The 26,993-nt window shown below is 36.8% G+C and overlaps 2 protein-coding genes across 4 annotated transcripts; both read left to right on the plus strand.

The window, feature by feature from the left end:
* Window positions 1-316: 316 nt before the first annotated feature.
* LOC110651774 (RNA pseudouridine synthase 4, mitochondrial) lies at window positions 317-5,421 on the plus strand. 3 transcript variants are annotated; one of them, XM_058151482.1, is made up of 10 exons: window positions 317-790; window positions 896-952; window positions 1,071-1,214; window positions 1,302-1,349; window positions 1,441-1,521; window positions 1,874-1,999; window positions 2,114-2,215; window positions 3,205-3,294; window positions 4,166-4,222; window positions 4,322-5,421. In XM_058151482.1, the coding sequence occupies exons 1-10, from the start codon at window positions 434-436 to the stop codon at window positions 4,691-4,693; spliced, it is 1,434 nt and encodes a 477-aa protein (XP_058007465.1). In that variant the 5' UTR covers window positions 317-433; the 3' UTR covers window positions 4,694-5,421. The 3 variants fall into 3 exon arrangements, with proteins under 3 accessions (XP_058007465.1, XP_058007464.1, XP_058007466.1); XM_058151481.1 differs by having other exon boundaries at window positions 318-790; window positions 3,205-3,313; window positions 4,176-4,222; XM_058151483.1 differs by having other exon boundaries at window positions 318-790; window positions 1,874-1,987; window positions 3,205-3,313; window positions 4,176-4,222.
* An 18,843-nt stretch (window positions 5,422-24,264) lies between these two features.
* Window positions 24,265-26,664, plus strand: LOC110649294 (probable cinnamyl alcohol dehydrogenase). The gene is made up of 5 exons (XM_021803813.2): window positions 24,265-24,709; window positions 24,787-24,900; window positions 24,998-25,225; window positions 25,353-25,792; window positions 26,187-26,664. The coding sequence occupies exons 1-5, from the start codon at window positions 24,621-24,623 to the stop codon at window positions 26,387-26,389; spliced, it is 1,074 nt and encodes a 357-aa protein (XP_021659505.1). The 5' UTR covers window positions 24,265-24,620; the 3' UTR covers window positions 26,390-26,664.
* The last annotated feature ends 329 nt before the right edge of the window (window positions 26,665-26,993 follow it).

Raw genomic sequence — 26,993 nt, forward strand, 5'->3', positions numbered from 1 at the left:
ATAAATTAATAATATAGCTTCTATAAAAAAAAAATTAAAAAATCTAAATATAAACTCAATGTAAATTAATAAAAGAAAGACAAAAAAAAAAAATTGAATGAGCCTGATTTCGGTTTAGACTGTTTTGGGCCCAATTCGAGAGGGAAGGCCCTGAACCAGCCCCAAACCTCAATTCGGAGTTGATTCAAAACTTGAAATCGTTGATTAGGGCTGATTGAATTTGATTTTGATCCAGCCTATCCCGGTCCAATTCAATGACCAAACCGCCTAATGGAGACGAACAAATTTGTTTTGACAAAAAGAAATGCAGCGAAAAGCCGTCACAAACATCTTTGATCTCATAAAATCCTCCTTCTACCTTTGAGATCCTCTATCTCCGCAACTCCTCCGTTAAACCCATAACCAAACCAACTAAACTCCATATTTTTCTCTGATGCCGGAATCCACCCTCTTGCGCCGTTTCCTCCTCTTTCAATCGGCAATGTTATTCTGCAACCGCTGCTCTACAAGGACATCTATCTCAGCCGGCCACATACTTCGGTCTCTCTACACCACCACCACCCACTCCTCACTCAAAGACCAAAACTATAAAGACAACGTTAAAAAGAAAGGCAAATGGTTCACTTTGCCTCCGTATACTTCTACAATCAGTGGCTCCGTCTTGGGAAAAGCGCTATCGGCAACCACTGCAGCGAAAGTGGCCACTGAAACGACGGCGCTTAAGTGGGTCCTTCATTGCTGCCCGGAACTCCCCAGAAGCCTTGTACAGAAACTATTTCGCTTAAGACAGGTCTTTCTTTTTTGAACTCTCACTCACTATTATGGGTATCCATGGTTTTGTATGCAACATCTGAAATTTTTTGAATTCATTTTCTTGTGGTTTGTTTGATTACAGGTTAGAAGAGAGTCCTCTAATCCAGGAGATCAAGCAGAGGAACAAAGACTTAAAAGGGTAACAAAAAAAGCTTACATTTTGATTAGAAGTAGCTGAGTTCTCTTTGTTTTGACATATAGATACAATTAGTAGCTACTTGTCTTGTTTTCTTTCTGAAATTTTAAATTACTGGAAGGTGGCAGCTAAGGACTTGCTGGATGTAGGAGATAGAATCGTTCTTCCTATTACGGTTCAAGCATTGCCCTTTGAGTCTGAGAAACAACAGTATTCTTACAATGAAGAAGAAATAAACTTTATTCGTAGCCTCGAGTTGTACAAGGTTATTAATTTTGAATTTTTTTAGTTTGAATATGTGTTAAGTATTACTTTTGTCCTAAATTTGAACTGATATGCTTTTTTCTGATAGGATGACGCCATTATTGTTGTCAATAAACCTCCTGGAATGCCTGTTCAGGTTAGCTACAGTTTGTATGCTCCTACTTGATTGTTTTCTGTTCTTTTTGGATCGTTGGGTAAAAGGTTTACTTTTAAATATGCTTTGACAGGGTGGCATTGGCATCAAAAGAAGTTTAGATGAGCTGGCTGCAAGTTGTTTATGTTATGACTATCCTGAATCCCCTAGGCTGGTAAATTTGTGATTAATTTGTTTGATTTGATTGATTTCCATTTCTTTGAGCTCCTTCCTGGTTCAGTATATTTGGTTTGGTCATAACTTGTGGATGTAATTTTTGAAAAGCCATATGGTAATTGGAAATTGAATTTAATAGAAAAACAAAAAAAAGTAGCATTGAGTGAAAAGAACAGCAAAAAATGGAGATTTCTCTTTGAATTAATTATGGTGCTTAAAGTGAATGCTAGTATTTTGTCCTGTAGTAATTAGCTCAACAGATATGGTTTGCCCTTCTAATGAATATTCGTATAGATTGTTCATTCATAAGGGTATGCAAATATTTACATGACCAAACTACCTTTTATTAGGTTCATAGACTTGACAGAGATAGTAGTGGCATCTTGGTGATGGGAAGAACACCAACAAGCACAACAGTTCTGCATTCTATCTTCAGGGAGAAAACTTTTGCAGCATCAAATGATGCGAGTAATTGGGTACTCTTTTTTTTTTTCTTTTCCCCTGCTTCTGCTGCTATTTGATAACGCATGTAGGCTACTGTTGGTTCTGTTATTGTTACAGGCCAACACTAATTATCTTCTGTTTTAAAGGATACTGGTGACAGAAGAAGAATCCTGCAAAGAAAGTATTGGGCACTTGTCATTGGTTCTCCAAGACATCAAAAGGGGTTAATTTCGGCATCACTGGGAAGGGTTAGAATTTTTTTAACAGCAGTATTAGAAGTCATCTTTGAATTCGTTTCTGAAATTTTGAACAGCACTTCTTGGCAGCTTCCTTTAAATGTGTCTGAATATCTGAATTTGGTACCAAAATGGAGAAGGGTTATTCAGTTAAATACATTGACTATTTGGATGCTTCGTTGCCACCAAACTTAGGCCTTTTAGGTTTGAAATTAATAAAATTTGGATGCACATAATCATATGTGCGCATGCACAAAGACAGTTCTGGTACATGAGCTTATCATATGTGCACATGTGCAAAGACAGAGTTCTTGTACATGAGCTCAGGCTACCTATTTGTATCAGCAAACAGACTAGGCAATACCCTGTAGCTTGTAGGGTGGATAGGCAACTATAGAACTTGAACTTGAGTCATGTATCTGGTGAATAAAAGGAAATAACGTTGATGGCTATCAAGACAAGCTTTTTGCTTTCACTGGTTCTGAGAACTCATATAGGATGCTTTGCGTCTTAACTGATTGATATTTGCAGTGATGAACTTGTCTCTGCTAGTTGATTTTTCCATTGATAAAATTGTATAGGTGGTGGTTTATCTGATTAGATTTCTTAGACCATCTAATATTCAGTAGTTTTTTGTAGCATTTTTTATGTATGTCTGAATCATCCAGTTGTCAGAGACCTAAAAAAAATTGTTTCAACTAATGAAAAGCTTCTGTAATAATAAAAAATTGATGATCATGGCTTTTTTTCTCTTCCAATTTTAAGTGGCTTAATCCCTGTAGAATCAAGAAATCTATAATCTTTACTGATTTTTCAAATTAGGTAATTCATAACCTCCTTATTAGGTTGTTTGCTTGATGGTTTTGGCCCAATTAATTCACAAAGGTTAAGGCCTAGATACGGCCCAACAGTTTTTCATTTCCAGTAAGTAATGTCTTATGGATTTTTTCTTGTCTTTCTAAGGTCTTAGCTCATAGACAAATTTCTTTGATTGCTTTCAGGTGGTGGTCGACAATGGAAAATCCGATCGAATAACAGTGGTTGAGAATGCACAGAACACATCTTCTCAGCATGCAGTGACACAGTACAGAGTAATTGAATCAGCTCATGGTTAGCATTCAATTTATTTGCAACACCCATTACAAATTTTCATTTAGAGTTTAGCCCAGAGGTAAAACATGGAAAATAAAAGTAGGAAACTTATTTGTTGCAACTACCCAATCACCTCAACTACTTGAAGGATTATTTTCTGTTTTCTTGAAAACAAACTGAGATAAAATGATTGTTGAATAAAACATATTTACCAATTACCTCACTTCCATTTGGTCTAAAATTTTGAAGCCATATTGAAATATTTTAGTAGCGATGGAGTACATTGCTTTATCCAATTCATTATGCTACATTAATGGAGGTTTAATCCTCTCCTTCCAATCAGAAAACTCCTATTTTAGTTTGATTAATCTACTGGATACCAGGTTAAACTTAAATAAATGCACTGTGTTTGATCAACACAAACACATATCTGCTGTCTTGGGTTTGTGGCATGAAACAGAAAAAATTCATACCATTTTAAAATCATTTGAATCCATATCATAAGGTGTGATGGAATTTTTATGCTAGTTGTCACTTACCGCAACCTCCTCCTTTATCCGGGCTTGGGACCGGCTAAGCGCAAACTGTGAAACAGTGATTTGATCCAGTTTAAGTGAACTGGTTGAAACTTGAAAGTGCTATATGTTTATCTTTAAAGCCTTTAATGAAAGTATAACTTTTTTGGAGGCCATAGAAAATGCATCTGATACCTGTAACATTGGTATTTTTGTGACAGCTGTCTGTTACATTGGTACTGCTGTCAATTTGGCCTCAGAACAAATCAAATGAAATGATGCGCAAAACCTTTTGAACTGTGTTGTTTGAATGTTCATATATACTGTAGTTTTTGCCTCGTAACCTTATCTGTAGCTTAATGCAGGCTACACATGGTTAGAGCTGTCACCTCTCACTGGTAGAAAGCATCAGGTATGAATAACAACTAAAAGATTTCTGCAGTTCTTGTTTTATTATTATCATTGTTCTCACTGCCCAAATCCTCATTAATTAACCATGTCCGTACACAAGCTGCGTGTGCATTGTGCTGAAGTATTGGGGACACCAATAATTGGAGACTACAAATATGGGTGGCAAGCTCACAGGAAGTGGAAACATTTGCCTTGGTCTGATCTTGAAAAGAGCTCAGATGAGAAAGTGGCCTGCACTAAAATCTTTCCTTTTGGCATTGATTTGGAAAGTGGAAGCATCTTTGAAAAGCAACCTCGTCTACATCTTCACTGCAAGCAAATGGTTTTACCCAATGTTTCCCAGGCTTTGCAAGGTGTAAAAATGTCATCTGAGTATGATTTTTCAGATCTGGAAAGCATTGAATTGGATGCTGCCTTGCCTTCCTACATGCAAAGAAGTTGGGATGTTTTGAGCTCCTGCTCAAAAAACTAGTGTCTTTGAAGCTTTGAGATTCATATCTTTCTCCGGTAATAGATTTTACATGAAGAGAAGGCAACGTAATGGGATGTATCCAGGCTCGTAAATAATTGTTCAACCACGCATATCATTTAAAGGGTTTCCTAATATCCACAAGCATTTTAAGGTCAGATGCAATAGTTGAAAGGATAGTTACTGTTCAGACTCATCTTCCATGTTGCTGCTGAAAGAAAATTTTGATGGGGCACATGGAACAAGCAGGTTAGCAAGTACTGACATGTGATGCTTAGAGAACTCACTGGTTTCTTGAAAAAAAGTGTAGACCTAATGAATTTACTGCTACATCCAGGAAGTTCATTCATTTTTCAGAAAGAGACACATCATACAATTTAACGCATGGGAAGATTTAAGCTAGCCCTGGAGATCCCTTGGAGGGTTCTTTGATAGATGCAATAGAGGCATATGATGAGATGCAAAAGATTAACAGAGCAGCTACTGTGGTGGTTGTGTTTTAGTGGGCATTCAATCTTTAATCATCCTATGCTGTGGAGTGTTGAGCTAGCATTCCCATTACTAAAATGAAGGTTAGCTACTAACAGAACTGAATTTCTGGGTCAGACCCTCATTGATGTACAGTACTTTTCTCCCCACGTTTATTTGCTATTGCCAAACTTCAGCATAAAATTAGTAGGTGTGTGTATTCAAGCACGCTGCTTTTATATGATTAATTAGTTTTCATGGTATTTATATTTTTGTTAAATTGCATTACACTATAAATAACATTTATTTTCTAGGGAGAGCTACTGGGATATACATAAAGGCCTATGTATCGCCCATTTATGATGAATTTCAACAATAGTAAGTGGAATTGGAATTCGAGATGGAATGCATTGAGAGCTGAATTAGCTTATTCTTTGTGGGCTATTTTTCCAATTTATTTGTTTCCCTTCTAGATAAATTTTATCTAAATAAAATAATAAAAATGGTGAAAATTTGACTCTGGAGCCATTGTTGGGATGTTATGACCTGTGGTATGGGATGATAGAAAACTGTTACGTGTGCGATATTGGAAGGAACTAATCTTCCAAAGATGAATGAGTGAAGCTGTGGATAAACACTAATTATTGCCTATTTTATTTGGTGGTTATCTTGATTTTAGTCATGCGTGTTATTGTACTCACCTCTGCTACTAATTATCCGCAAATAGCTATGCGCATGTTATGCCAAGCTTTAATTTAATTATTTTTTATATTAATAATTAATAGTCTAATTAGAATTTGTACGAATTTTTGTTGAATTTTATTAAAAAATTATAAATATTATTAAATCTTAGTAAAATTTCGAAAAAGAAATTTAATAGGAGAGGAAAACATAAAGACTACTTTTTTTTAGTTAATTTATGAAATTTATATTTTATTATATTAAATAATATTAATACTTAAAAAGCATCCTAAAAAAGTTAAATTTTTATATAAATTTTGAAGTAAAATTACAATTTTTAATTTGATTTAAATTTCATTATTGATAAGAAATTATTTCAGTGAAACGATTAAGACATCAAGAGGGAGGCAGAAAGAAAGAGGGATGAAAGTGTGGGACAGGGGAGGGTGAGAAAGACATAGAGATAGGTGTGGTGACACATGAAGATAGGTGAAAGATAAAAGAAAGAATAGAAAGGAATTATATTTAGATTATTTTTATTTTTTAATAAAAATAAATTAAAATGATTTTATCCTTAAAAATATGTTTAAGGAGTTTTATATTAATTAAAAATAAAAATTCATGAACAATGTCATTATAAAAGTAAAATTAGAGGACCATGGGTGAAATTTACATAAAAAAAATATAAATTCATTCAATTTTTTAATACAAATGAAATAGTATATAATTCATATATTTAATGCATGATATTAATGTATAATGTATATGAAACTCAAATTTAATTTTTTTAATTCTAATTATAATTTGTTATAGCATTAATAACATCGTTTAACTTATATCACTATATGACCATATATTTCAATAAAATTACATAAAAACATGTAATTAAATTATTTACATCAAAATATATTAATATATATAAAAATTTAAACTAATACTCACACAATATATAATTATTAAAGAAAAATAAAATTATTATATTTCAAAAAATTTTATTTTAAAATTTTACTGCAAATAGGGCAAATATTTCTAACAATAATTAAATAATAGATACGAAAACATTTGAAATATTTATATATTATATTGCATTAATTAAATTTTAATATTAATTATTAAAAACTTTAATATTTTAATTTAAATAATTAAATTAATTTAATTCTTATATATATAAATAAAATAATTACAGCATTTTTTTTTAAATTGCTATCATTAAAAAATCTAGGATTTTTTTTACGTAAGTAGATTTCTTGTATTATTAGACTCATACATATCTTTTCTCTCTTAAAATTTTAAATTCAAATTATTTATAAATTAAGTAAAAAAATAAGTCCGAAAATTATGTAAATTACTCAATATATATAAATTTTATAACAAAGAGACGGCTAGGTTCAAATTTTTAAATTCCATTTGTGTCGTAAAAGTTTTAAAATCGAAAATTTAAATTTACTTAAAAAACTTTTAATTCTCTTTCAATATATAAAATTATCAAAATATTAACACCACATTTTTTTTATTTATTACAACAACAATTTTGGCATTAATTTTGAAATCGCTGTTGATAAAAATATTTTTTTTAAATATATTAATTAAAAAATTTTAATTATAAAAATATTAAAATAAAAAAATTATTTTTTAAATAGTATTTAAAATGATACTTTTTTTTCCTAAATATAAATTTGGCACTCCAATTATAATGCCAAACGAATAATTGGCCTTAATTTCAAACTAATTGGGATGGACTATATGAATCATTATTCTCTATTTAACTATCTTTAATATCAATTTGGTATCAATATTAAAAAATTATAATTCTTTTAATACTACTCTTCACGTTATTTGAGGTCTCCTAGTATTCCTTCTTATTTTTTCACCACTAATTTATTATATTTTTGTACCTGAGTATTTAATTTTATACGTTAGACATGACCACACTATTTTAATTGACACTCTCTCAATTTATTTCCATTATATGCTATATGCACTCTCTAGCAAATGTAATCATTTATAATCTTAACAATTATCGTAATACGAAACATCTATCTTAATATCGGTATCTTTGTCACACTCGTCTTATAGATATATTGTACTCTTAATGTTCAACATTCATACATAACATAGTTGGCTTGACTACAATTTTATAAACTTACCTTTTACTTTGTTACGAATCTTTGTATGACATATTTGTCGCAATCCTCAATTTCATCTATCTAATTTTGATTCAATAAATTAGATCATTATCCATTAATATAATATCATCTGCAAATAACATGTACTATAAGACATCATCTTGAATATAATTTATTAACTCATTCATAATTAAAGTAAATATATACGAATTCAAAGTCGATCCTGATGTAAACCTACTATTATAGGGAACTCATCTATATCATTTCTCGCTATTCTTATAATCGCTGCTTCATATATTTACTTAATGATTTTTATATATTAATTAAGATCGCAAAAACTTACTTTTTCATGGGCAAGAGTTTTCCATTCATTGAATTCCTAGACAAGCAAATGGTGTAGCTCACTCTTTAACTGGGGTTACCCATTCAAATGCTAATCCTTCAACTTGGAATCATAGATTGAATACTTGGGCAAGTACCTATGGAAGGGAAGAGGCATAGCATGAGTAAGTTATATGTATGATAAGGGCTCCCAGCCTATCTTGGTATCAGAGCCTGATTATATATGTATTATACATACTTCAAAGGTGAGTAAGGAGATTTTCTCTCAAACATGTCTTGTGAAACACTTACACCTTCGATCCAAATAGTTCTCCAGCAACCCTCTCCTTCTGAGATTGTAAACCTTACTTCTTCTCTTTCTTTCTCTTCTCCTCTTAGAAGAACTCTTTCTTCCCGCATTGATAATCTTGTAGAAATAGCCATCTTACCTGAAGATGCTGAGGTTGGGGAATCTCTTCTCCCTCTTCTAAGTCCCTATAATATATATAGACGTTCTAGTTCTCTCACCAAGAGCATCAGATCTCTCATTTTCCCCAGAAGATCTCTTTCAAAAGAATATGTCCAAGCATCCAGGATGGACCAATGTTCTCTCCAAAGCTCCTCTGCTGAACAATATATTACTCTGGAAATCCCTCCTCCGTTGATTCCCAAATGGAGACAAGAAGGGTATTCTCACTTACACTTTAGAGCAGTAAGACTTATTCTCAGTCTACATGGAAGACGTGGACTCCCAGTAACTGCTAGAGTGTTACTTCTTGACACTAGATTTCTCCAGTATGAACATGCGGTCATTGAAACATGTCTTACCACCCTCCATGCTAGAAGTGTGGTATTGATATTTTTTTCCAATTATAATATATCCCTGCGAGATCCTCATCTCTGCACGGCTCTAAAGGTACAAGTCCAACTCACGGGAGCAGATAAGTGATGTCATCAATGATTGCCACTTTGCATCATCAAATTATTTACAGGCTATAAGATCATGCAGTAGATCTGTCACAGCCCTCTATTTCGAATGATGCTTTACTGGTGCTGGCAGACACTAAGACTACTCCAACAATACTCCAAATACCTAGGCAGCTACCTAGAGGTGAGCTTGAGCAGCTCATTCCAAAGACTTGGCTAACCAACTATGAAAAGCTCCATGCAATCTCTCAGCCAATCCAAATCACTGAGTCTTCCTTTAGAAGAAATACTGATGGGACGGTACAAACTATCTTCCAGCCACCCAGGCACTCCACAGGTTCCTTACCTGTGTTTCAGACCATGATGGTCTAGCCATTAAAGAAGGAGCAAAAGCATTATCCTATCAAGGCAATAACACCCGACAACCACTATGTTTATCCCATGAGAATAGATGGTCAAAGATATTTCTAATACACAGGATCCTCTAACGAGGCAAGTGTAGAGCATATGTATCTCTGATTATATAAGTATGATACACATTCTGGGGTTTTCAGGAGAAAGAAAGAAGAATTAGAAAGCCATAGATGAAAATTGAGAGATTTTATTTCAGAGAAAGCTTGGAAAAACTTGATTATAACTAAACTGAGAGTCTCTTTATATAGGCTTGGAGACACTAGGTTTTACAGGCAACCAGGTAGCAACCTACTACCGACACTTAAAAGTAAAAGATACACACTCAAAGTAAAAGATACACTTATTACATAATATGGCCGACAGGCTTTAACTTTAATTATGGAGTTGTTGATAGTTTGAGGGTCTGGTAGTCAGAGTCATCTGAGTTATCAATTCCAAAAAAGTCCTTAGGCCATTGTCCATGTTCTGTGAGAGAAGGTGGGTCAGCATTCTCAATGGCTTCACGGGCTTCAATGTCCATTGGGTCCTAGGAATCTTACTAGGCCTGGAGCCCTTACCATATATATAACTTACTCATGCTATGCCTCTTTCCTTCCATAGATACTTCTTGGTTGTGCCCTTTTGTAACATTATATGTATGAAAACGGGGTCGTCGTATCTAATATCACAACAAAGATATTTCTAATACAAAGGATCCTCTAACGAGGCAAATGTAGAGCATACGTATCTTTGATTACATAAGTATGATACACATTCTGGGGTTTTCTGGAGAAAGAAAGAAGAATTAGAAACCATAGATAAAAACTGAGAGATTTTATTTCAGAGAAAGCTTAGAAAAACTTGATTACAACTGAACTGAGAGTCTCTTTATATAGGCTTGGAGACACTAGGTTTTACAGGCAATCGGGTAGCAACCTGCTACTGACATTTAAAAGGAAAAGATACACACTCAAAGTAAATGATACACTTATTACATAATATGGCCGACAGGCTTTAACTTTAATTATGGAGTTGTTGACAGGTTGAGGGTCTGGTTGTCAGAGTCATCTGAGTCATCAATTCCCAAAAAAAGTCCTTAGGCCATTGTCCATGTTCTGTGGGAGAAGGTGGGTCATCGTTCTCGATGGCTTCACGGGCTTCAATGTCCATTGGGTCCTGGGAATCTTGCCAGATTGGATTAGACCAATCTATGGGTTCATCTTTAAGGGCTCGGATGGGTCCAAGGGACGTACAGCTCACATGAGGAAGAGTCAGGGGCTGGTAATTATTTATCTAACAAAGATGCTCAACCAGCTGTCTTCTTAGTGGTCCCATAGTACCTTTTTTTAGAATTGAGCCATCATACGTTCTCCACTCATAATCAGAATTTCGAGACCAAAGGAGTCCATCAGGCCTCCTGGAAAAGGACCTGTGCATGATAAACATGGTCCTGATAGTGGGCTGAGTCCTGATGGGCCTTTCTTCAATTCCATGGACCTCTATGAGTCGTTTGAGGCTGTATTGCCATACAAAGATGGGTTTGAACCACTCAAGGAACCTAAACAGGGGAGCCCTGTTTGTGCTGTTGAGCGTATATTTATGAAGTGCCAAGAGAGGAAATTCTATACCCGTAGAGAGTACAGAGTGACCATACACCATAGGAGCCATGGTTCTTCAAGAATAAGATCTCTGTCAGGACGAATGCTGAAGCAGGTTAAAAAGGGATTGTCAGGGATGAAGAGAGAGGAAGAGGGGAGTAATCCTCTCAAGGTATTTCTAGCGCTCAAGTAATGAAACAAATGGTCTCTTACAAATTGGGCTATCTTTAGAATAGGTTGATTGGGAGTGCAACCTGGAGGAAAACTGTCTGGTGTAGGGATGAGGAAGACAGGGGTATCTGGAGAGGATGAAAAAGCCATTAAGATTAAGGAGAATGTAAAATGTGATCTGATGAGGTGAAGTTCTCTGGGTCTAGACAGGAGGTTTGGGATTATATTATGCTTTCCCTTTATGTGCTAGACTGTGAATTTATATTTGGCGAATCAGTCCTTTAGCCTTAACAGTTGTGGTTCTGGAAGTGACTTATTCTTGAAGTCCAGAATCTTTGGGAAGGATGAGTTGTCCATGATTACAGTGAAATGGTGTCCAATGAGATGAAACTCGAACTTTTTGATACCATTTTTGATAGCCATGATCTCTTTATACACCGAGTGATAATGTTTTTGTGATTCTGAGAATTCACCACTAGCATGTCCACAGATGTATTTTTCTCCTTGAATTTCTTCAATAAGGACAGCACTTCAGTGGGTGTCACTGGCATCAGTTTGGAGTGCGCGATGTCCTGTACTGGGAATCTTAAGTGGTGGCAGATTTAAAGCCACTGCTTTAAGAGCCTTGACTGCCTCTATTTGTTCTTTTCCCCAAGGAGGTGCAGTCTTCTTGAGCATCTTTGAAAGCTTGTAGGTGTGAGTGGCGACATGAGAAATAAACTTTTTAATGTAATTGACAATGCCTAGAAATTGCTGTATCTGTTTTATCGACAAGTCTTTGTCAGTGAACTTTAGCAATTCTTCTACAATGTGTGGCCCTGGCTGGTACTTTCCATCTTTGAATCGCATTCCAAGGAAATCAATATCAGACTATGCTAAAGAACTTTTCTTTTCACACAGCATTATGCTATAAGATTCCACTATAGATTGAAAAGTGGTCAGGAGTGCTTTATGAGCCGTGACATCTTTTGAGAATAGTAAGATGTCATCAATGTAGATGAGGGCACAGTGGAGTATGGGCTCAAATATTTTTGTCATGGCTTTTTGGAAAACAGAAGGTGTTGTCTTTAGGCCAAAAGGGAGAACAGTCTATTGGTATTGGGCTGTGGGAATGCAGAATGCAGTTTTGGGCCTGTCCGTGGGTTCAATACCCAGTTGCCAAAAACCAGCTTTGAGATCAAACTTTGAAAAGATGTGGGCTTCATGAAGTTGGGTAAATAGGGCTTCAGGCTTGGGTAGTGGAAATTTATCATCTTGTAAGAAATGGTTAAGAGGCTTATAGTCAATTACGAGCCTCTTCTTGCCCCTTAATTTTTCAGATCGTTTTTCTACATAAAAAGCTTGGCAAGCCCATGGAGAGGATGTGGGTTCTATTAGACCTTGTTGAAGCAACTGTTTACATTCCTCTTGAGCCAAAGCCAGATCTGCTGGATTCATTCTCGGGTGTGTGCCTTAGTGGGATTTATGTCTTCATTTAATTTAAATGGTAGATGGACAAAGAACTTCGGGTTTCTCCATAAGGGGTGATGATGATGGAACTGTGCATGAGAATCTGCACAAGACTTCAAGAGAAGTTCTTTGTGTTTTTGAAACTCCATTGAGGCATCTGCTAAGGAATACAGTTTAGGAACATAAGTGAAAGGTTGAAAGTGTCTCTTGTATTTCAATCCCTTTGGCAGAATCTTCAAATGTTAACCCAATCAGCAAGTCTTTATCAAGGAGGTCTGATCCAATGATCTTGGTCCAAAGGATGCAGGTGGGAAAGAACTGAATAACAATGGGTTGTTTGGTAATCAAGCTAGTTTTGAAAATATTTCCATCAGCTGCTTTGAAATACTCTATGTGCGGGACCCAATATTTTGGAGGGAAGATGGCTGGATTCATCATACTCTAATGGGCTCCAGTGTCAAGAAATCCAATAACATTTATGGGCCGCTCATATTTACTGGGTAGGACATGCAATGGGACCAGAGGGACAAGGATAGTGTTTGGGCTGTAGGTAGGACGAGAGGACTGGATGTTTTGGGCCAGGTAAAATGGGTAATGGGCTTCAGAGTCAGATTCTGAGCTCTCTGAGGATGGAGACTAGGTTTGGTCAAAATCAGTATCATCTTCTCCAAGGGCGAAGATAGTTTCTGTATCAGGTTCATCTTGTTCTGAAAACAAGGATTCAATGTCATCATGCTTTAGAGAGATATGAAAAACTTGTTGAATGTGTTGTAGAAGCTTAACAGCTTTGTTTGGATTCTTTGGACAATTTTTTGCATAATGCCCACGATTTTCACAAATGTAATAGCGATCAAATTTCTTTGTACCCATTCTTCTTTTTCTAAAATATCGAACTGGCTTCTTCCCCTTTCGATGTTTGAAAGGAGGCTTGGATCCTGAAGAATCGGAATACCTTTTATAATGACCCTTCTTCTTAGACTTACATTCATAGTTCTTTTCTTTGCACTTGATGGCAAGGTGGGATTTTAGCAAACTTTCTTCAGTGTCTTACTGTTGTCAACAATGTCTTTGAACAATTTCTGTTGCTCGCACATTTTTTCCAAACAAGCCAGTGTCATCTGGTGTATTTCTCCAATGGTTATGGCATTCATAGCCCTGCGGGTGGTAGCAATGCTTCAGTGTAGCTCTGGTTGCCATGCTTCTGAGAGAGAAGCAATATAAGTATACCGCAGGTTTATATCATTGTAACCATTCAGTAGATAGTAGCACTGGATTATACGCTGGTAATGCTTCTCTATGTCTGTCCTCTTTAAGGAACAACAACGCATGTCAAAGAATTCTTGACGAAGTTGCTTGTTATATAAAGAGGCATCTCCTAGAAATTCTACGAAGATGACATTGATTGCTTACAGGATAGTTAAGTGGCAGAATTGAGCTTTGTGATATTCTCTAAGGGAGGCAAACCAATCTTGAAGAGTTCTAATGGCCTGAGAAATAAATTCCCTGAGAATAACATGGGAATCAGCACCTTCTCGAAGCATCTGAACATCTAGCCAAGCTTTGAATTCTGCAAGGCGGTCTCTCCATTTGGATGGAGGTATGTAATCCAATGTGAACCATGGGCCTGAGCTGGGCTTTGACCGCAGCTGGGCATTTGGGAGACCAAAATCTAATATTGGATCATCTTCAAGTATTTCTACATGTGGATCTTGGGCCTGGGGAGGCCCTGTAAGGCCTGTAGTGCCGCTAGTAGAATCTGTGGTCGGAGAAGGACCAGTTTGAGATGAGGTTGGTTGTTGTGGAGGATCAGCCATGAGTAGAGTTGTAACATCCATTTTTCCAGATTCATTACCGAAAAAATCATCTTCATTATGAGAAGAATCATCTTCTGAGTCAGAAGGAACAGATATCATGTGCTGAGGTGATGGTTCAGGATGCAACTTTTATTTGCCCTTGTCAATTTTTCTTTTGGTGGCTTGGGATTCATCAGAAGAGGATAAACTACTAGGCTCATATTTGGAAGGTGCTGAAGGAGGTACTGGTCTATGGAATAAGGGAGATGGGCTATAAGTTACAGGAGTAGGATTATAAGAGTAGTTGAAAGGACCAAAAGGAGAGTAGGTAGGTTCAGGTGTTGCCAGGAAAGGATTTTGTGATCTTGGGGAAGAGAAGGGGCTATAAGAAGCAGGTGCTTCGGTTGGCCTGTGAAGATCTGCCTCAACCTGAGCTAATTACTTTTTTAGTTTTCTGATCTCAGCTTCCTTCTGGGTAAACTCCATACCAAATCTCCTTTGTTGCATCAAGAACTTAAGATCCTTGTCAAACTGCACAATTTTCCCTTGTAATTCTCTGTACATAATCTGGGAAAATGCAGTAAAGGTATCCACCTTTTGATCAATATGTTGAGTTCTCGTAAGAACTTGATCAATTTTAGAATCAATCCGTTGCAGTGTCTTATTCTGAACCGCTACATTCTTTATTTGCCAATTTAGAACTTCCTCAGCTTGGGTGGTTGGGGTTGTGTGGCCTTCAGCATCAACTTTGGTTGAGTGGATAAAGGGTCTTGTAGAGATCTTGGTCTCCTGATCCGTCTGCTAGGCTAGCGGGGGAAAATCCGCTTCATATGAAACAGGGGAAAACATCATGCATGGTTGTACTAGAGGCAATGAAGGAGGTGGAGTAGGAGGAGGAGGACAAGGTCGTCCTTCTTTTCTGATGACTTCCAGGGCAAGTTCATAAATTGGGAGAGGCTTCTTTTGCTTGGTTTCTTTATGGATGCCTATCCATGGACTATTGTCAGGATAATCTTCTCTGAGAATTTGAGGAGATTTACAAGAAGCTTTGGAATGCTTGGTCAGCCTATTCCAGTTTTTGTCTGACAGAGGATGATCATATTCATTTTCCCAGTAATTGTCACAACAATCACAATCTGGGTCACACATTCCAGATCCTAGGAGATCCCATGGACAATGACCATCTATTCTCATGGGATAAACATAGTGGTTGTGGAGTGTTACCGCCCTAATAGGATAATGCTTTTGCTCCTTCTTTAATGGCTGGACTATCACGGTCTGAAACACAACTAAGGAACCTGTGGAGTGCTTGGATGGCTGGAAGGTAGTTATACCGTCCCATCAGTATTTCTTCTAAAGGAAGACTCAGTGATTTGGATTGGCTGAGAGGCTGCATGGAGCTTTTCATAGTTGGTTAGCTAAGTCTTTGGAATGAGCTACTCAAGCTCACCTCTAGGTAGCTGCCTAGGTATTTGGACTATTGTTGCAGTAGTCTCAGTGTCTGCCAGCACCAGTAAAGCATCATTCAAAACAGAGGGCTGTGACAGATCTATTGTATAATCTTGTAGCCTGTAAATAATTTGATGATGCAAAGTGGCCATCATTGATGACGTCACTTGTTCTACTCCCGTGAGCTGTACTTATACTTTTAGAGTGGTGCAGAGGTGAGGATCTCGCAGGGATAGATTATAATTGGGAAAAAATGTCAATACCACACTTCCAGCATGGAGGGTGGTAAGACATGTTTCAATGACCGCATGTTCATACTAGAGAAATCTAGTGTCAAGAAGTAAAGCTCTAGCAGTTACTGGGAGTCCACGTCTTCCATGTAGACTGAGAACAAGTCTTACTGCTCCAAAGTATAAGTGAGAATACCCTTCTTGTCTCCATTTGGGAATCAACGGAGGAGGGATTTCCAGAGTAACATATTGTTTAGCAGAGGAGCTTTGGAGAGAACATTGGTCCATCCTGGATGCTTGGACATATTCTTTTGAAATAGATCTTCTAGAGGAAATGAGAGATCTGATGCTCCTGGTGAGAGAACTAGAACGTCTATATATATTATAGGGACTTAGAAGAGGGAGAAGAGATTCCTCAACCTGAGCATCTTTAGGTAAGGTGGCTATTTCTACAAGATTATCAATGCGGGAAGAAAGAGTTCTTCTAAGAGGAGAAGAGAAAGAGAGAAGAAGTAAGGTTTACAATCTCAGAAGGAGAGGGTTGCTGGAGAACTGTTTGGACCGAAGGTGTAGGTGTTTGACAAGAGATTTTTGAGAGGAAATCTCCTTACTCACCTTTGAAGTATGTATAATACATGTATAATCAGGCTCTGATACCAAGATAGGCTGGGAGCCCTTACCATACATATAACTTACTCATGTTATGCCTCTTCCCTTCTATAAGTACTTCCTGGCTGTGCCCTTTTGTAACATTATATGTATGAAGTTCTCAGGGAATTTATTTCTTGGGCCATTGGAACTCTTCAAGATTGGTTTGCCTCCATTGGAGAATATCACAAACTCAATTCTGCCACTTAACTATCCTGCAAGTAATCAATGCCATATTCGCTGAATTTCTCCCCCGCTAACCCAGTAGACGGATCAGCGATCAGATTTCTTTGTGCCCATTCTTCTTTTTCTAAAATATCGAACTAGTTTCTTCCCCTTTCGATGTTTGAAAGGAGGCTTGGATCCTGAAGAACCAAAATACCTTTTATAATGACCCTTCTTCTTAGGCTTACATTCTCAGTTCTTTTCTTTGCATTTAATGGCAAGGTGGGACTTTTGGTAGACATTCTTCAGTTTCTTACTGTTGTCAACAATGTTTTTGAACAATTTCTGTTGCTCGCACATTTTTTCTAAACAAGCCAGTGTCATCTGGTGTATTTCTCCAATGGTTATAACATTCATAGCCCTGCGGGTGGCAGCAATGCTTCAATGTAGCTCTGGTTGTAATGCTTCTGGGAGAGAAGCAATATAAGTATGCCGTAGGTTTATATCATTGTAACCATTCAGTAGATAGTAGCGCTGGACCATACGCTGGTAATGCTTCTCTATGTCTATCCTCTTTAAGGAATAACAACGCATGTCAAAGAATTCTGGACGAAGTATTTCAAAGCAGCTGATGGAAACATTTTCAAAACTAGCCTAATTACCAAACAACCCATTGGTATTCTGCTCTTTCCCACCTGCATCCTTTGGACCAAGATCATTGGATCAGACCTCCCTGATAAAGACCTACTGATTAGATTTGATTTGTACCAGCAAGCAAAACATTTAAAGATTCTGCCAAAGGGATTGAAATACAAGAGACACTTTCAAACTTTCACTTCTGTTCCTAAACTATATTCCTTAGCATATGCCTCAATGGAGTTTCAAGAACACAAAGAACTTCTCTTGAAGTCTTGTGCAGATTCTCATGCACAGTTCCATCAACATCACCCCTTATGGAAAAACCCGGAGTTCTTTGTCCATCTATCATTTAAATTGAATGAAGAAATAAATCCCACTAAGGCATCACACCTGGGAATGAATCCAGCAGATCTGGCTTTGGCTCAAGAGGAATGTAAACAGTTGTTTCAACAAGGCTTAATAGAGCCCACATCCTCTCCATGGGCTTGCCAAGCCTTTTATGTAGAAAAACGATCTGAAAAATTGAGGGGCAGGAAGAGGCTCGTAATTGACTAAAGCCTTTTAACTATTTCTTATAAGATGACAAATTTCCACTGCCCAAGCCTGAAGCCCTATTTACCCAACTTCATGAAGCCCACATCTTTTCAAAGTTTGATCTCAAAGCTGTTTTTTGGCAACTGGGTATTGAACCCACGAACAGGCCCAAAACTGCATTCTACATTCCCATAGCCTAATACCAATGGACTGTTCTCCCTTTTGACATAAAGACAGCACCTTTTGTTTTCCAAAAATCTATGATAAAAATATTTGAGCCCATACTCCACAGTGCCCTCATCTACATTGATGACATCCTACTATTCTCAAAAGATGTCACAGCTCATAAAGCACTCCTATAGTGGAATCTTATGGCATAATGATGTGTGAAAAGAAAAGTTCTTTGGCACAGTCTGATATTGATTTCCTTGGAATGCGATTCAAAGATGGAAAGTACCAGCCAGGGCCACACATTACAGAAGAATTGCTAAAGTTCCCTGACAAAGACTTGTCGATAAAACAGATACAGCAATTCCTAGGCATTGTCATTTACATCAGAAAGTTTATTCCTCATATCGCCACTCACACCTACAAGCTTTCAAAGATGCTCAAGAAGACTGCACCTCCTTGGAAAAAAGAACAAACAGAGGCAGTCAAGGCTCTTAAAGCAGTGGCTTTACATCCGCCACCACTTAAGATTCCCAGTATAGGACATTGCACACTCCAAACTGATGCCAGTGACACCCACTGGGGTGCTACCCTTATTGAAGAAATTCAAGGAGAAAAATACATCTGTGGACATGCTAGTGGTGAATTTCCAAAATCACAAAAACATTATCACTTGATGTATAAAGAGATCATGGCTGTCAAAAATGGTATCAAAAAGTTCAAGTTTCATCTCATTGGACACCATTTCACTGTAATCATGGACAGCTCATCCTTCCCAAAGATTCTGGACTTCAAGAATAAGTCACTTCCAGAACCACAACTGTTAAGGCTAAAGGACTGGTTTGCCAAATATAAATTCACAGTCCAACACATAAAGGGAAAGCACAATATAATCCCAGACCTCATGTCTAGACCCAGAGAACTTCACCTCATCAGATCACATTTTACATTCCCCTTAATCTTAATGGCTTCTTCATCCTCTCCAGATACCCCTGTCTTCCTCATCCCCACACCAGACAGTTTTCCTCTAGGTTGCTCTCCCAATCAACCTATTCCAAAGATAGCCCAATTTGCAAAAGGCCATTTGTTTCATTACTTGAGCGCTAGAAATACCTTGAGAGGATTACTCCCCTCTTCCTCTCTCTTCATCCCTGGCAATCCTTTTTTAACCTGCTTCAGCATTTATCTTGACAGAGATCTTATTCTTGAAGAACTATGGCTCCTATGGTGTATGGTCACTCTGTACTCTACGAGTATAGAATTTTCTCTCTTGGCACTTTATCAATATACGCTCCATAGCACAAACATGACCCTCCTGTTTAGGTTCCTTGAGTGGTTTAAGCCCATCTCTGCATGGCAATACAGCCTCAAACGACTCATAGAGGTCCATGGAATTGAAGAAAGGCCCATCAGGACTCAGCCCACTATCAGGACCATGTTTATCATGCATAGGCCTTTTTCCAAGAGGCCTGATGGACTCCTTTGGTCTCAAAATTCTGAATATGAGTGGAGAACGTATGATGGCTAGATTCTTTTAAAAGGTACTATGGGACCACTAAGAAGACAGCTGGCTGAGCATCTCTGTGAGATAAATAATTACCAGCCCCTGACTCTTCCTCATATGAACTATACGTCCCTTGGACCTATCTGAGCCCTTGAAGATGAACCCATAGATTGGTCTAATCCAATCTGGAAAGATTCCCAGGACCCAATGGAAATTGAAGCCCGTGAAGCCATCGAGAATGCTAACCCACCTTCTCCCACAGAACATGGACAATGGCCTAAGGACTTTTTTAGAATTGATGACTCAGATGACTCTAACTATTGGATCCTCAACCTGTCAACAACTCCATAATTGAAGTTAAAGCCCGTCAGCCATATTATGTAATAAGTGTCTCTTTTACTTTGAGTGTGTATCTTTTACTTTTAAGTGTCGATAGCAGATTGCTACCCGGTTGCTTGTAAAACCTAGTGTCTCTAAGCCTATATAAGGAGACTCTCAGTTCAGTTATAATCAAGTTTTTCCAAGCTTTCTCTGAAATAAAATCCCTCAGTTTTCATCTATGACTTTCTAATTCTTCTTTCTTTCTCCTGCAAACCCCAGAATGTGTATCATACTTATGTAATCAGAGATACATATGCTCTACACTTGCCTCGTTAGAGGATCCTGTGTATCAGAAATATCTTTGTTGTGATATTAGATGTGACGGTCCCGTTATCATACATATAATGTTACAAAAGGGCACAGCCAGGAAATACCTATGGAAGGGAAGAGGCATAGCATGAGTAAGTTATATGTATGGTAAGGGCTCCCGGCCTATCTTGGTATCAGAGCCTGATTATACATGTATTATACATACTTCAAAGGTGAGTATGGAGATTTTCTCTCAAACATGTCTTGTCAAACACTTACACCTTCGATCCAAATAGTTCTCCAGCAACCCTCTCCTTCTGAGATTGTAAACCTTACTTCTTTTCTTTATTTCTCTTATCCTCTTAAAAGAACTCTTTTTTCCCGCATTGATAATCTTGTAGAAATAGCCACCTTACCTGAAGATGCTCAGGTTGGGGAATCTCTTCTCCCTCATCTAAGTCCCTATAATATATATAGACGTTTTGGTTCTCTCACCAAGAGCATCAGATCTCTCATTTCCTCCAGAAGATCTCTTTCAAAAGAATATGTCCAAGCATCCAGGATGGACCAATGTTCTCTCCAAAGCTCCTCTGCTGAAAATATATTACTCTGGAAATCCCTCCTCCGTTGATTCCCAAATGGAGACAAGAAGGATATTCTCACTTACACTTTAGAGCAGTAAAACTTCTTCTCAGTCTACATGGAAGACATGGACTCCCAGTAACTAAGAGAGTGTCACTTCTTGACACTAGATTTCTCCAGTATGAACATGCGATCATTAGAACATTTCTTACCACCCTCCATGCTGGAAGTGTGGTATTGACATTTTTTCCCAATTATAATCTATCCCCGCCAGATCCTCACCTCTGCACCACTCTAAAGGTACAAGTCCAGCTCACGAGAGCAGAACAAGTGATGTTATCAATGATGGCCACTTTGCATTATCAAAATATTTACAGGCTACAAGATCATACAGTAGATCTGTCACAGCCCTCTATTTCGAATGATGCTTTACTGGTGCTGGCAGACACTGAGACTACTCCAACAATAGTCCAAATACCTAGGCAACTAACAAGAGGTGAGCTTGAGCAACTCATTCCAAAGACTTGGCTAACTAATTATGAAAAGCTCTATGCAACCTCTCAACCAATCCAAATCACTGAGTCTTCCTTTAGAAGAAATACTGATGGGACGGTACAAACTACCTTCCAGCCACCCAGGCACTCCACAGGTTCCTTACCTGTGTTTCAGACCATGATGGTTTAGCCATTAAAGAAGGAGCAAAAGCATTATCCTATCAGGGCAGTAACACCCGATAACCACTATGTTTATCCCATGAGAATAGATGGTCATTGTCTCTGGGATCTCCCAGGATCTGAAATGTGTGACCCAGATTATGACTGTTGTGACAATTACTGGAAAAATGACTATGATCATCCTCTGTCAGACAAAAACTAGAATAGGCTGACCAAGCATTCCAAAGCTTTTTGTAAATCTCCTCAAATTCTCAGAGAAGATTATCCTGACAATAGTCCATGGATAGGCATCCATGAAAAAACCAAGCAAAAAAAGCCTCTCCCAATTTATGAACTTGCCCTGGAAATCATCAGAAAAGAAGGACGACCTTGTCCTCCTCCTCCTGCTCCACCTCCTGCATTGCCTCTAGTGCAACCATGCATGATGTTTTCCCCTATTTCATATGAAGTAGATTTTCCCCCGCTAGCCCAGCAGACGGATCAGCAGACCAAGATCTCTATAAGACTCTTTATCCACTCAACCAAAGTTGACGCTGAAGGCCAGACAACCCCAATCACCCAAGCTGAGGAAGTTCTAAATTGGCAAACAAAAAATGCAGCAGTTCAAAACAAGGCACTGCAACGGATTGATTCTAATGTGAACTGTACGTCCTCATGTGAACTGTACGTCCCTTGGACCCATCCGAGCCCTTGAAGATGAACCCATAGATTGGTCTAATCCAATCTGGCAAGATTCCCAGGACCCAATGGATTGAAGCCCGTGAAGCCATCGAGAATGCTGACCCACCTTCTCTCACAGAACATGGATAATGGCCTAAGGACTTTTTTGGAATTGATGACTCAGATGACTCTGACTACCAGACTCTCAACCTGTCAACAACTCCATAATTAAAGTTAAAGCCTGTTGGTCATATTTTATAATAAGTGTATCTTTTGCTTTGAGTGTGTATTTTTTATTTTTAAGTATCGGTAGCAAGTTGCTACCTGGTTGCCTGTAAAACCTAGTGTCTCTAAGCCTATATAAGGAGACTCTCAATTCAGTTGTAATCAAGTTTTTCCAAGCTTTCTCTGAAATAAAATCTCTCAGTTTTCATCTATGGCTTTCTAATTCTTATTTCTTTCTCTTGAAAACCCCAGAATGTGTATCATACTTATGTAATAAGAGATACATATGCTCTACACTTATTTCGTTAGAAGATCATGTGAATTAAAAATATTTTTATTATGATATTAGATGCGACGATTCATTATCATACATGTAATATTACAAAAGGACGGCCTATCTATATATACATGTTAAAGAAAATCTTACATCTCAAACAACTTTTTATAATCGACTAAATAAAAAGTAATCATAATTTCGAATTATTTTTTAATTAACCAAGTCCATAAATAACAATAATATTATTATAAACCCAACCAATCGTTGCTATTTACGGTAAACGTTTGAGTTGTGACATTTTCTAATAATATACAAAAGAAATGTGACATAGGCATGACGCAACCCATAACCGTACTCATTTGTTTTTTCCACTAATTTCTACCGTAGCTTAGCATAATTATCCACTGATTTCAACGGTATCATCATGAAACTTTTTGTCAATTGCTTGCCAGTGATGTAATTATTGGGACAGTGGGTTTTGAGGTGGTGGATGTAAAATAAGTTGCGTCAATGAAATTAATGGATAAATTAATTTTATAGGATAAATAAAGAAAATGAGTGGTTTTATTTAAAATTAATTTAAATAAAAAAATTAATATATTTATTAATTTTACCTGCTTGTAAAATTAATATTAATATTAACCATTACAATTACAAGTATTAAAAGCAGATTTTTCTGCAATAAAAATTGTGAAATGATTACGGAATCAAATAAGTTATATATGTTATGTGATAATATATGTTAAAAAAATGTATTTAATAATATTAATAAAGCTTTCAAATAAATGAATATTCGTGGATAATAATTATAAATTTAAGATTAAATTAGAATTTATTATTTTATAAATTTATTTTTTGAAATTAAGTAAAATAAAATTTTTCAATTCATTAATTCTACTTTCTGGTTAATCCTTTTAAAAAAAATAAAAATACGATTTAAAATATTTATAAACTTAAGTAAAAACCAAAATCAAATAATGAACTTTAAGTAACTTCTCTATCATTTTACATCAATCTAAAAACGCAAAAATAAAAATAAAATCTATGCGAGATGGTATTATGATATTAATAATATAAAAAAAATAATTTTATTACCATATGTTAAATTTTAAAAATAAATTTTATTATAAATAATGTATAACTATTTATGAATGAAAAATATTTTATTATTCTAAAAAAATAAAAAATGCAACATATCAGTAAAATGTTTATAACTAAAAGAATAATAAAAAAAAATTATAATTCTATAATTAAAGGCTAAAGTATATAATTATTAATAAATTATAATTATAAAATTTTAAATTTTAAAATATTAAATTTTAAAATAAAAAAAAATAGAAGAATTGAATAAACGTGGCTCTGGAAGCATAGGCTAGTGCACCCTCTGCCCATTTCACCAACCCCGGTTTCACACTGCTGACTGCTGAGATGTCAAGTCAACATACAGGTTATAGCTATGGCTACGTAAAGCTTTCGCTTTAATCATGTCTCTCTTTCCCTCTTTTTTATCAACCGTTCTATACTACTATCTTTTCTGATCCACCACAGTACTTTCTTTTCCGATCCAAAACTTCTCTCTCTCTCTCTCTCTCTCTCTCTCTCTCTCATTCCAAAAAGAATGGGTGGCCTTGAAACTGAGAGAGTTGTTGTAGGATGGGCAGCAAGAGACCCATCTGGGATCCTCTCTCCTTATACCTACACGCTCAGGTAATTCTTGAATCACTTCCATTTATATTCTTATTTCTGGTTACATTTGTGCTGATGGGTTCTTTTCTTTTGTGCAGAAACACAGGCCCAGAAGATGTTTTGTTGAAGGTTCTCAGCTGTGGAATCTGCCACACTGATATTCATCAAGTGAAGAATGAACTTGGCATGTCAAGATACCCCATGGTTCCTGGGTATTAACCTCAATAAAATCCTCTCTTTTTACCTTGGCCTTAAAGATACTCTCTCTTTCCTTTGTCCAACTGTGGATTTTGATGTTCTTCTTTACAGGCATGAAGTGGTTGGTGAGGTAGTGGAGGTGGGATCAGAGGTCACTAACTTCAGAGTAGGAGATGTAGTTGGAGTTGGAGTTATTGTTGGATGTTGCAGGAATTGCAACCCATGTAAATCAGATGTTGAGCAGTACTGCAACAAGAAAATCTGGTCCTATAATGATGTCTACACCGATGGAAAAACCACCCAGGGAGGCTTTGCCCAATCCATGATCGTTGATCAAAAGTAATAACCAAACCCAACACTATGTTATTAAAAATATTATCTTTATTGGATTGGAAAGAAAACTCATTCCCAAAAATTGTGTGTTTTTATTTTTTGTGTAATTCAATTTATGAGTTACTGCTTTCAGGTTTGTGGTGAAAATACCAGATGGGATGTCAGCAGAACAAGCAGCACCACTATTGTGTGCAGGATTGACAGTGTATAGCCCACTTAGCCACTTTGGGTTGAACAAGAGCGGACTAAGAGGAGGCATATTAGGGCTTGGTGGAGTAGGGCATATGGGTGTGAAGATAGCCAAGGCAATGGGACACCATGTGACTGTGATAAGTTCTTCAGACAAGAAGAGAGCGGAGGCTATGGAACATCTTGGTGCTGATGAGTACTTGGTCAGCTCTGATGCAACTCGGATGCAAGAATTTGCTGATACCCTTGATTATATAATTGATACTGTGCCTGCTGTTCATGCTCTTGAGCCCTATCTTTCTCTGTTGAAACTTGATGGAAGGCTGATCTTGATGGGTGTTATCAATGCCCCATTGCAATTTCTCACTCCTTTGGTCATGCTTGGTGAGTTTCTCCCTCTCTGTCTCTCTCCCTCCCCCCGCCCCCCCTCCCTTGCCCTTTTCAACTGTAAATTTTTTTAAAAAAGGAAACTTGCATACAGATTGCTGTTAGATTTGGAAACTCTTTCGTGGGTTTTTTGGTTTTCAAATTGTAAGGCCTTTGACCGCTTGGTTAGACGGAAATGGAAGACTATTCTTTTACTAGCTGCTCTTGTTGGTATTTGCAAGCTCTGTTCTTTTGCTCTGCCTTTGAAATTTTCAATGCATGCATTGAAAATCTTGGTTTATTGACTTATGGTGATGCTTATCTGTTTTTTTTTTTTTTTCAACTAGGAGCAATAAAAAATATTGGCGTAAAACCCATTTTCTTGGTTTTTTTTTTTTTTTTTTTTTTGTAGGGAGAAAATCAATCACAGGAAGCTTCATAGGAAGCATGAAAGAAACAGAGGAGATGCTTGAATTCTGCAAGGAAAAGGGAATAACCTCCATGATTGAAGTAGTAAAAATGGATTATGTTAACAAAGCACTGGAAAGGCTGGAGAAAAACGATGTCAGATACAGGTTTGTTGTGGATGTTGCAGGCAGCAAACTGGAACCATGAAAAATCAATCACCAAAAACCAAAACTCAAAAACTATATTATATATGCATTTTCAGGTGTTGTGTTTCTTATTGAGTTGAGATGCGTAGAGTATAAGCTACTAATCCGTTCTGTAATAAAAGAAGAGAGAAGATGAAGAAAAAAGACGCTGAGATGTTGTTTCTGTGCTGGGGATATTTTATTTTTTTAATTCAATGCATTGTGGTTGTGTTGAAATTAGTGCTGTTCCCTAAATCTTGTCCTCTCTGACAATGAAAGATACCAACTTGGCACAAATTTTTGTATTAAATTCTGAAATTATGGATGCTTAATTCAGCATTATTCAGCTACTGCGTAGCGTTTAATTTTTTAATATACTTAAAATATTATTTTTTTTATTTATACTATTTATATATTTATAATTTTAGCGAAATGTAGCAGAGAAAATGTAAGAAAAATCCATGGATTGATATCATCACTTTCACTCATTGCCCTCGCCTCGTAGGAACTATAAGATCACCCTAGGACACCCGACACCGTCGATATTCAGGAATACACCTTTGGTATTCAGGAAACGCAGGCGCAGAGACCGATCGTAGAACCTTGTCTAACATTTAATAAGTGAA

The sequence above is a fragment of the Hevea brasiliensis genome, chromosome 8 (genome assembly GCF_030052815.1).
Source record: "Hevea brasiliensis isolate MT/VB/25A 57/8 chromosome 8, ASM3005281v1, whole genome shotgun sequence".
Taxonomy (NCBI): Eukaryota; Viridiplantae; Streptophyta; class Magnoliopsida; order Malpighiales; family Euphorbiaceae; genus Hevea; species Hevea brasiliensis.

Coding starts and splice junctions, on each gene's coding strand:
- LOC110651774 (XM_058151481.1), top strand. CDS start 434: ATGCCGGAATCCACCCTCTTGCGCCGTTTCCTCCTCTTTCAATCGGCA. Junction 791..895: donor AACTATTTCGCTTAAGACAG/GTCTTTCTTTTT, acceptor GTTTGATTACAG/GTTAGAAGAGAGTCCTCTAA. Junction 1,215..1,301: donor GTAGCCTCGAGTTGTACAAG/GTTATTAATTTT, acceptor TTTTTCTGATAG/GATGACGCCATTATTGTTGT.
- LOC110649294 (XM_021803813.2), top strand. CDS start 24,621: ATGGGTGGCCTTGAAACTGAGAGAGTTGTTGTAGGATGGGCAGCAAGA. Junction 25,226..25,352: donor TCCATGATCGTTGATCAAAA/GTAATAACCAAA, acceptor TACTGCTTTCAG/GTTTGTGGTGAAAATACCAG. Junction 25,793..26,186: donor CACTCCTTTGGTCATGCTTG/GTGAGTTTCTCC, acceptor TTTTTTTTGTAG/GGAGAAAATCAATCACAGGA.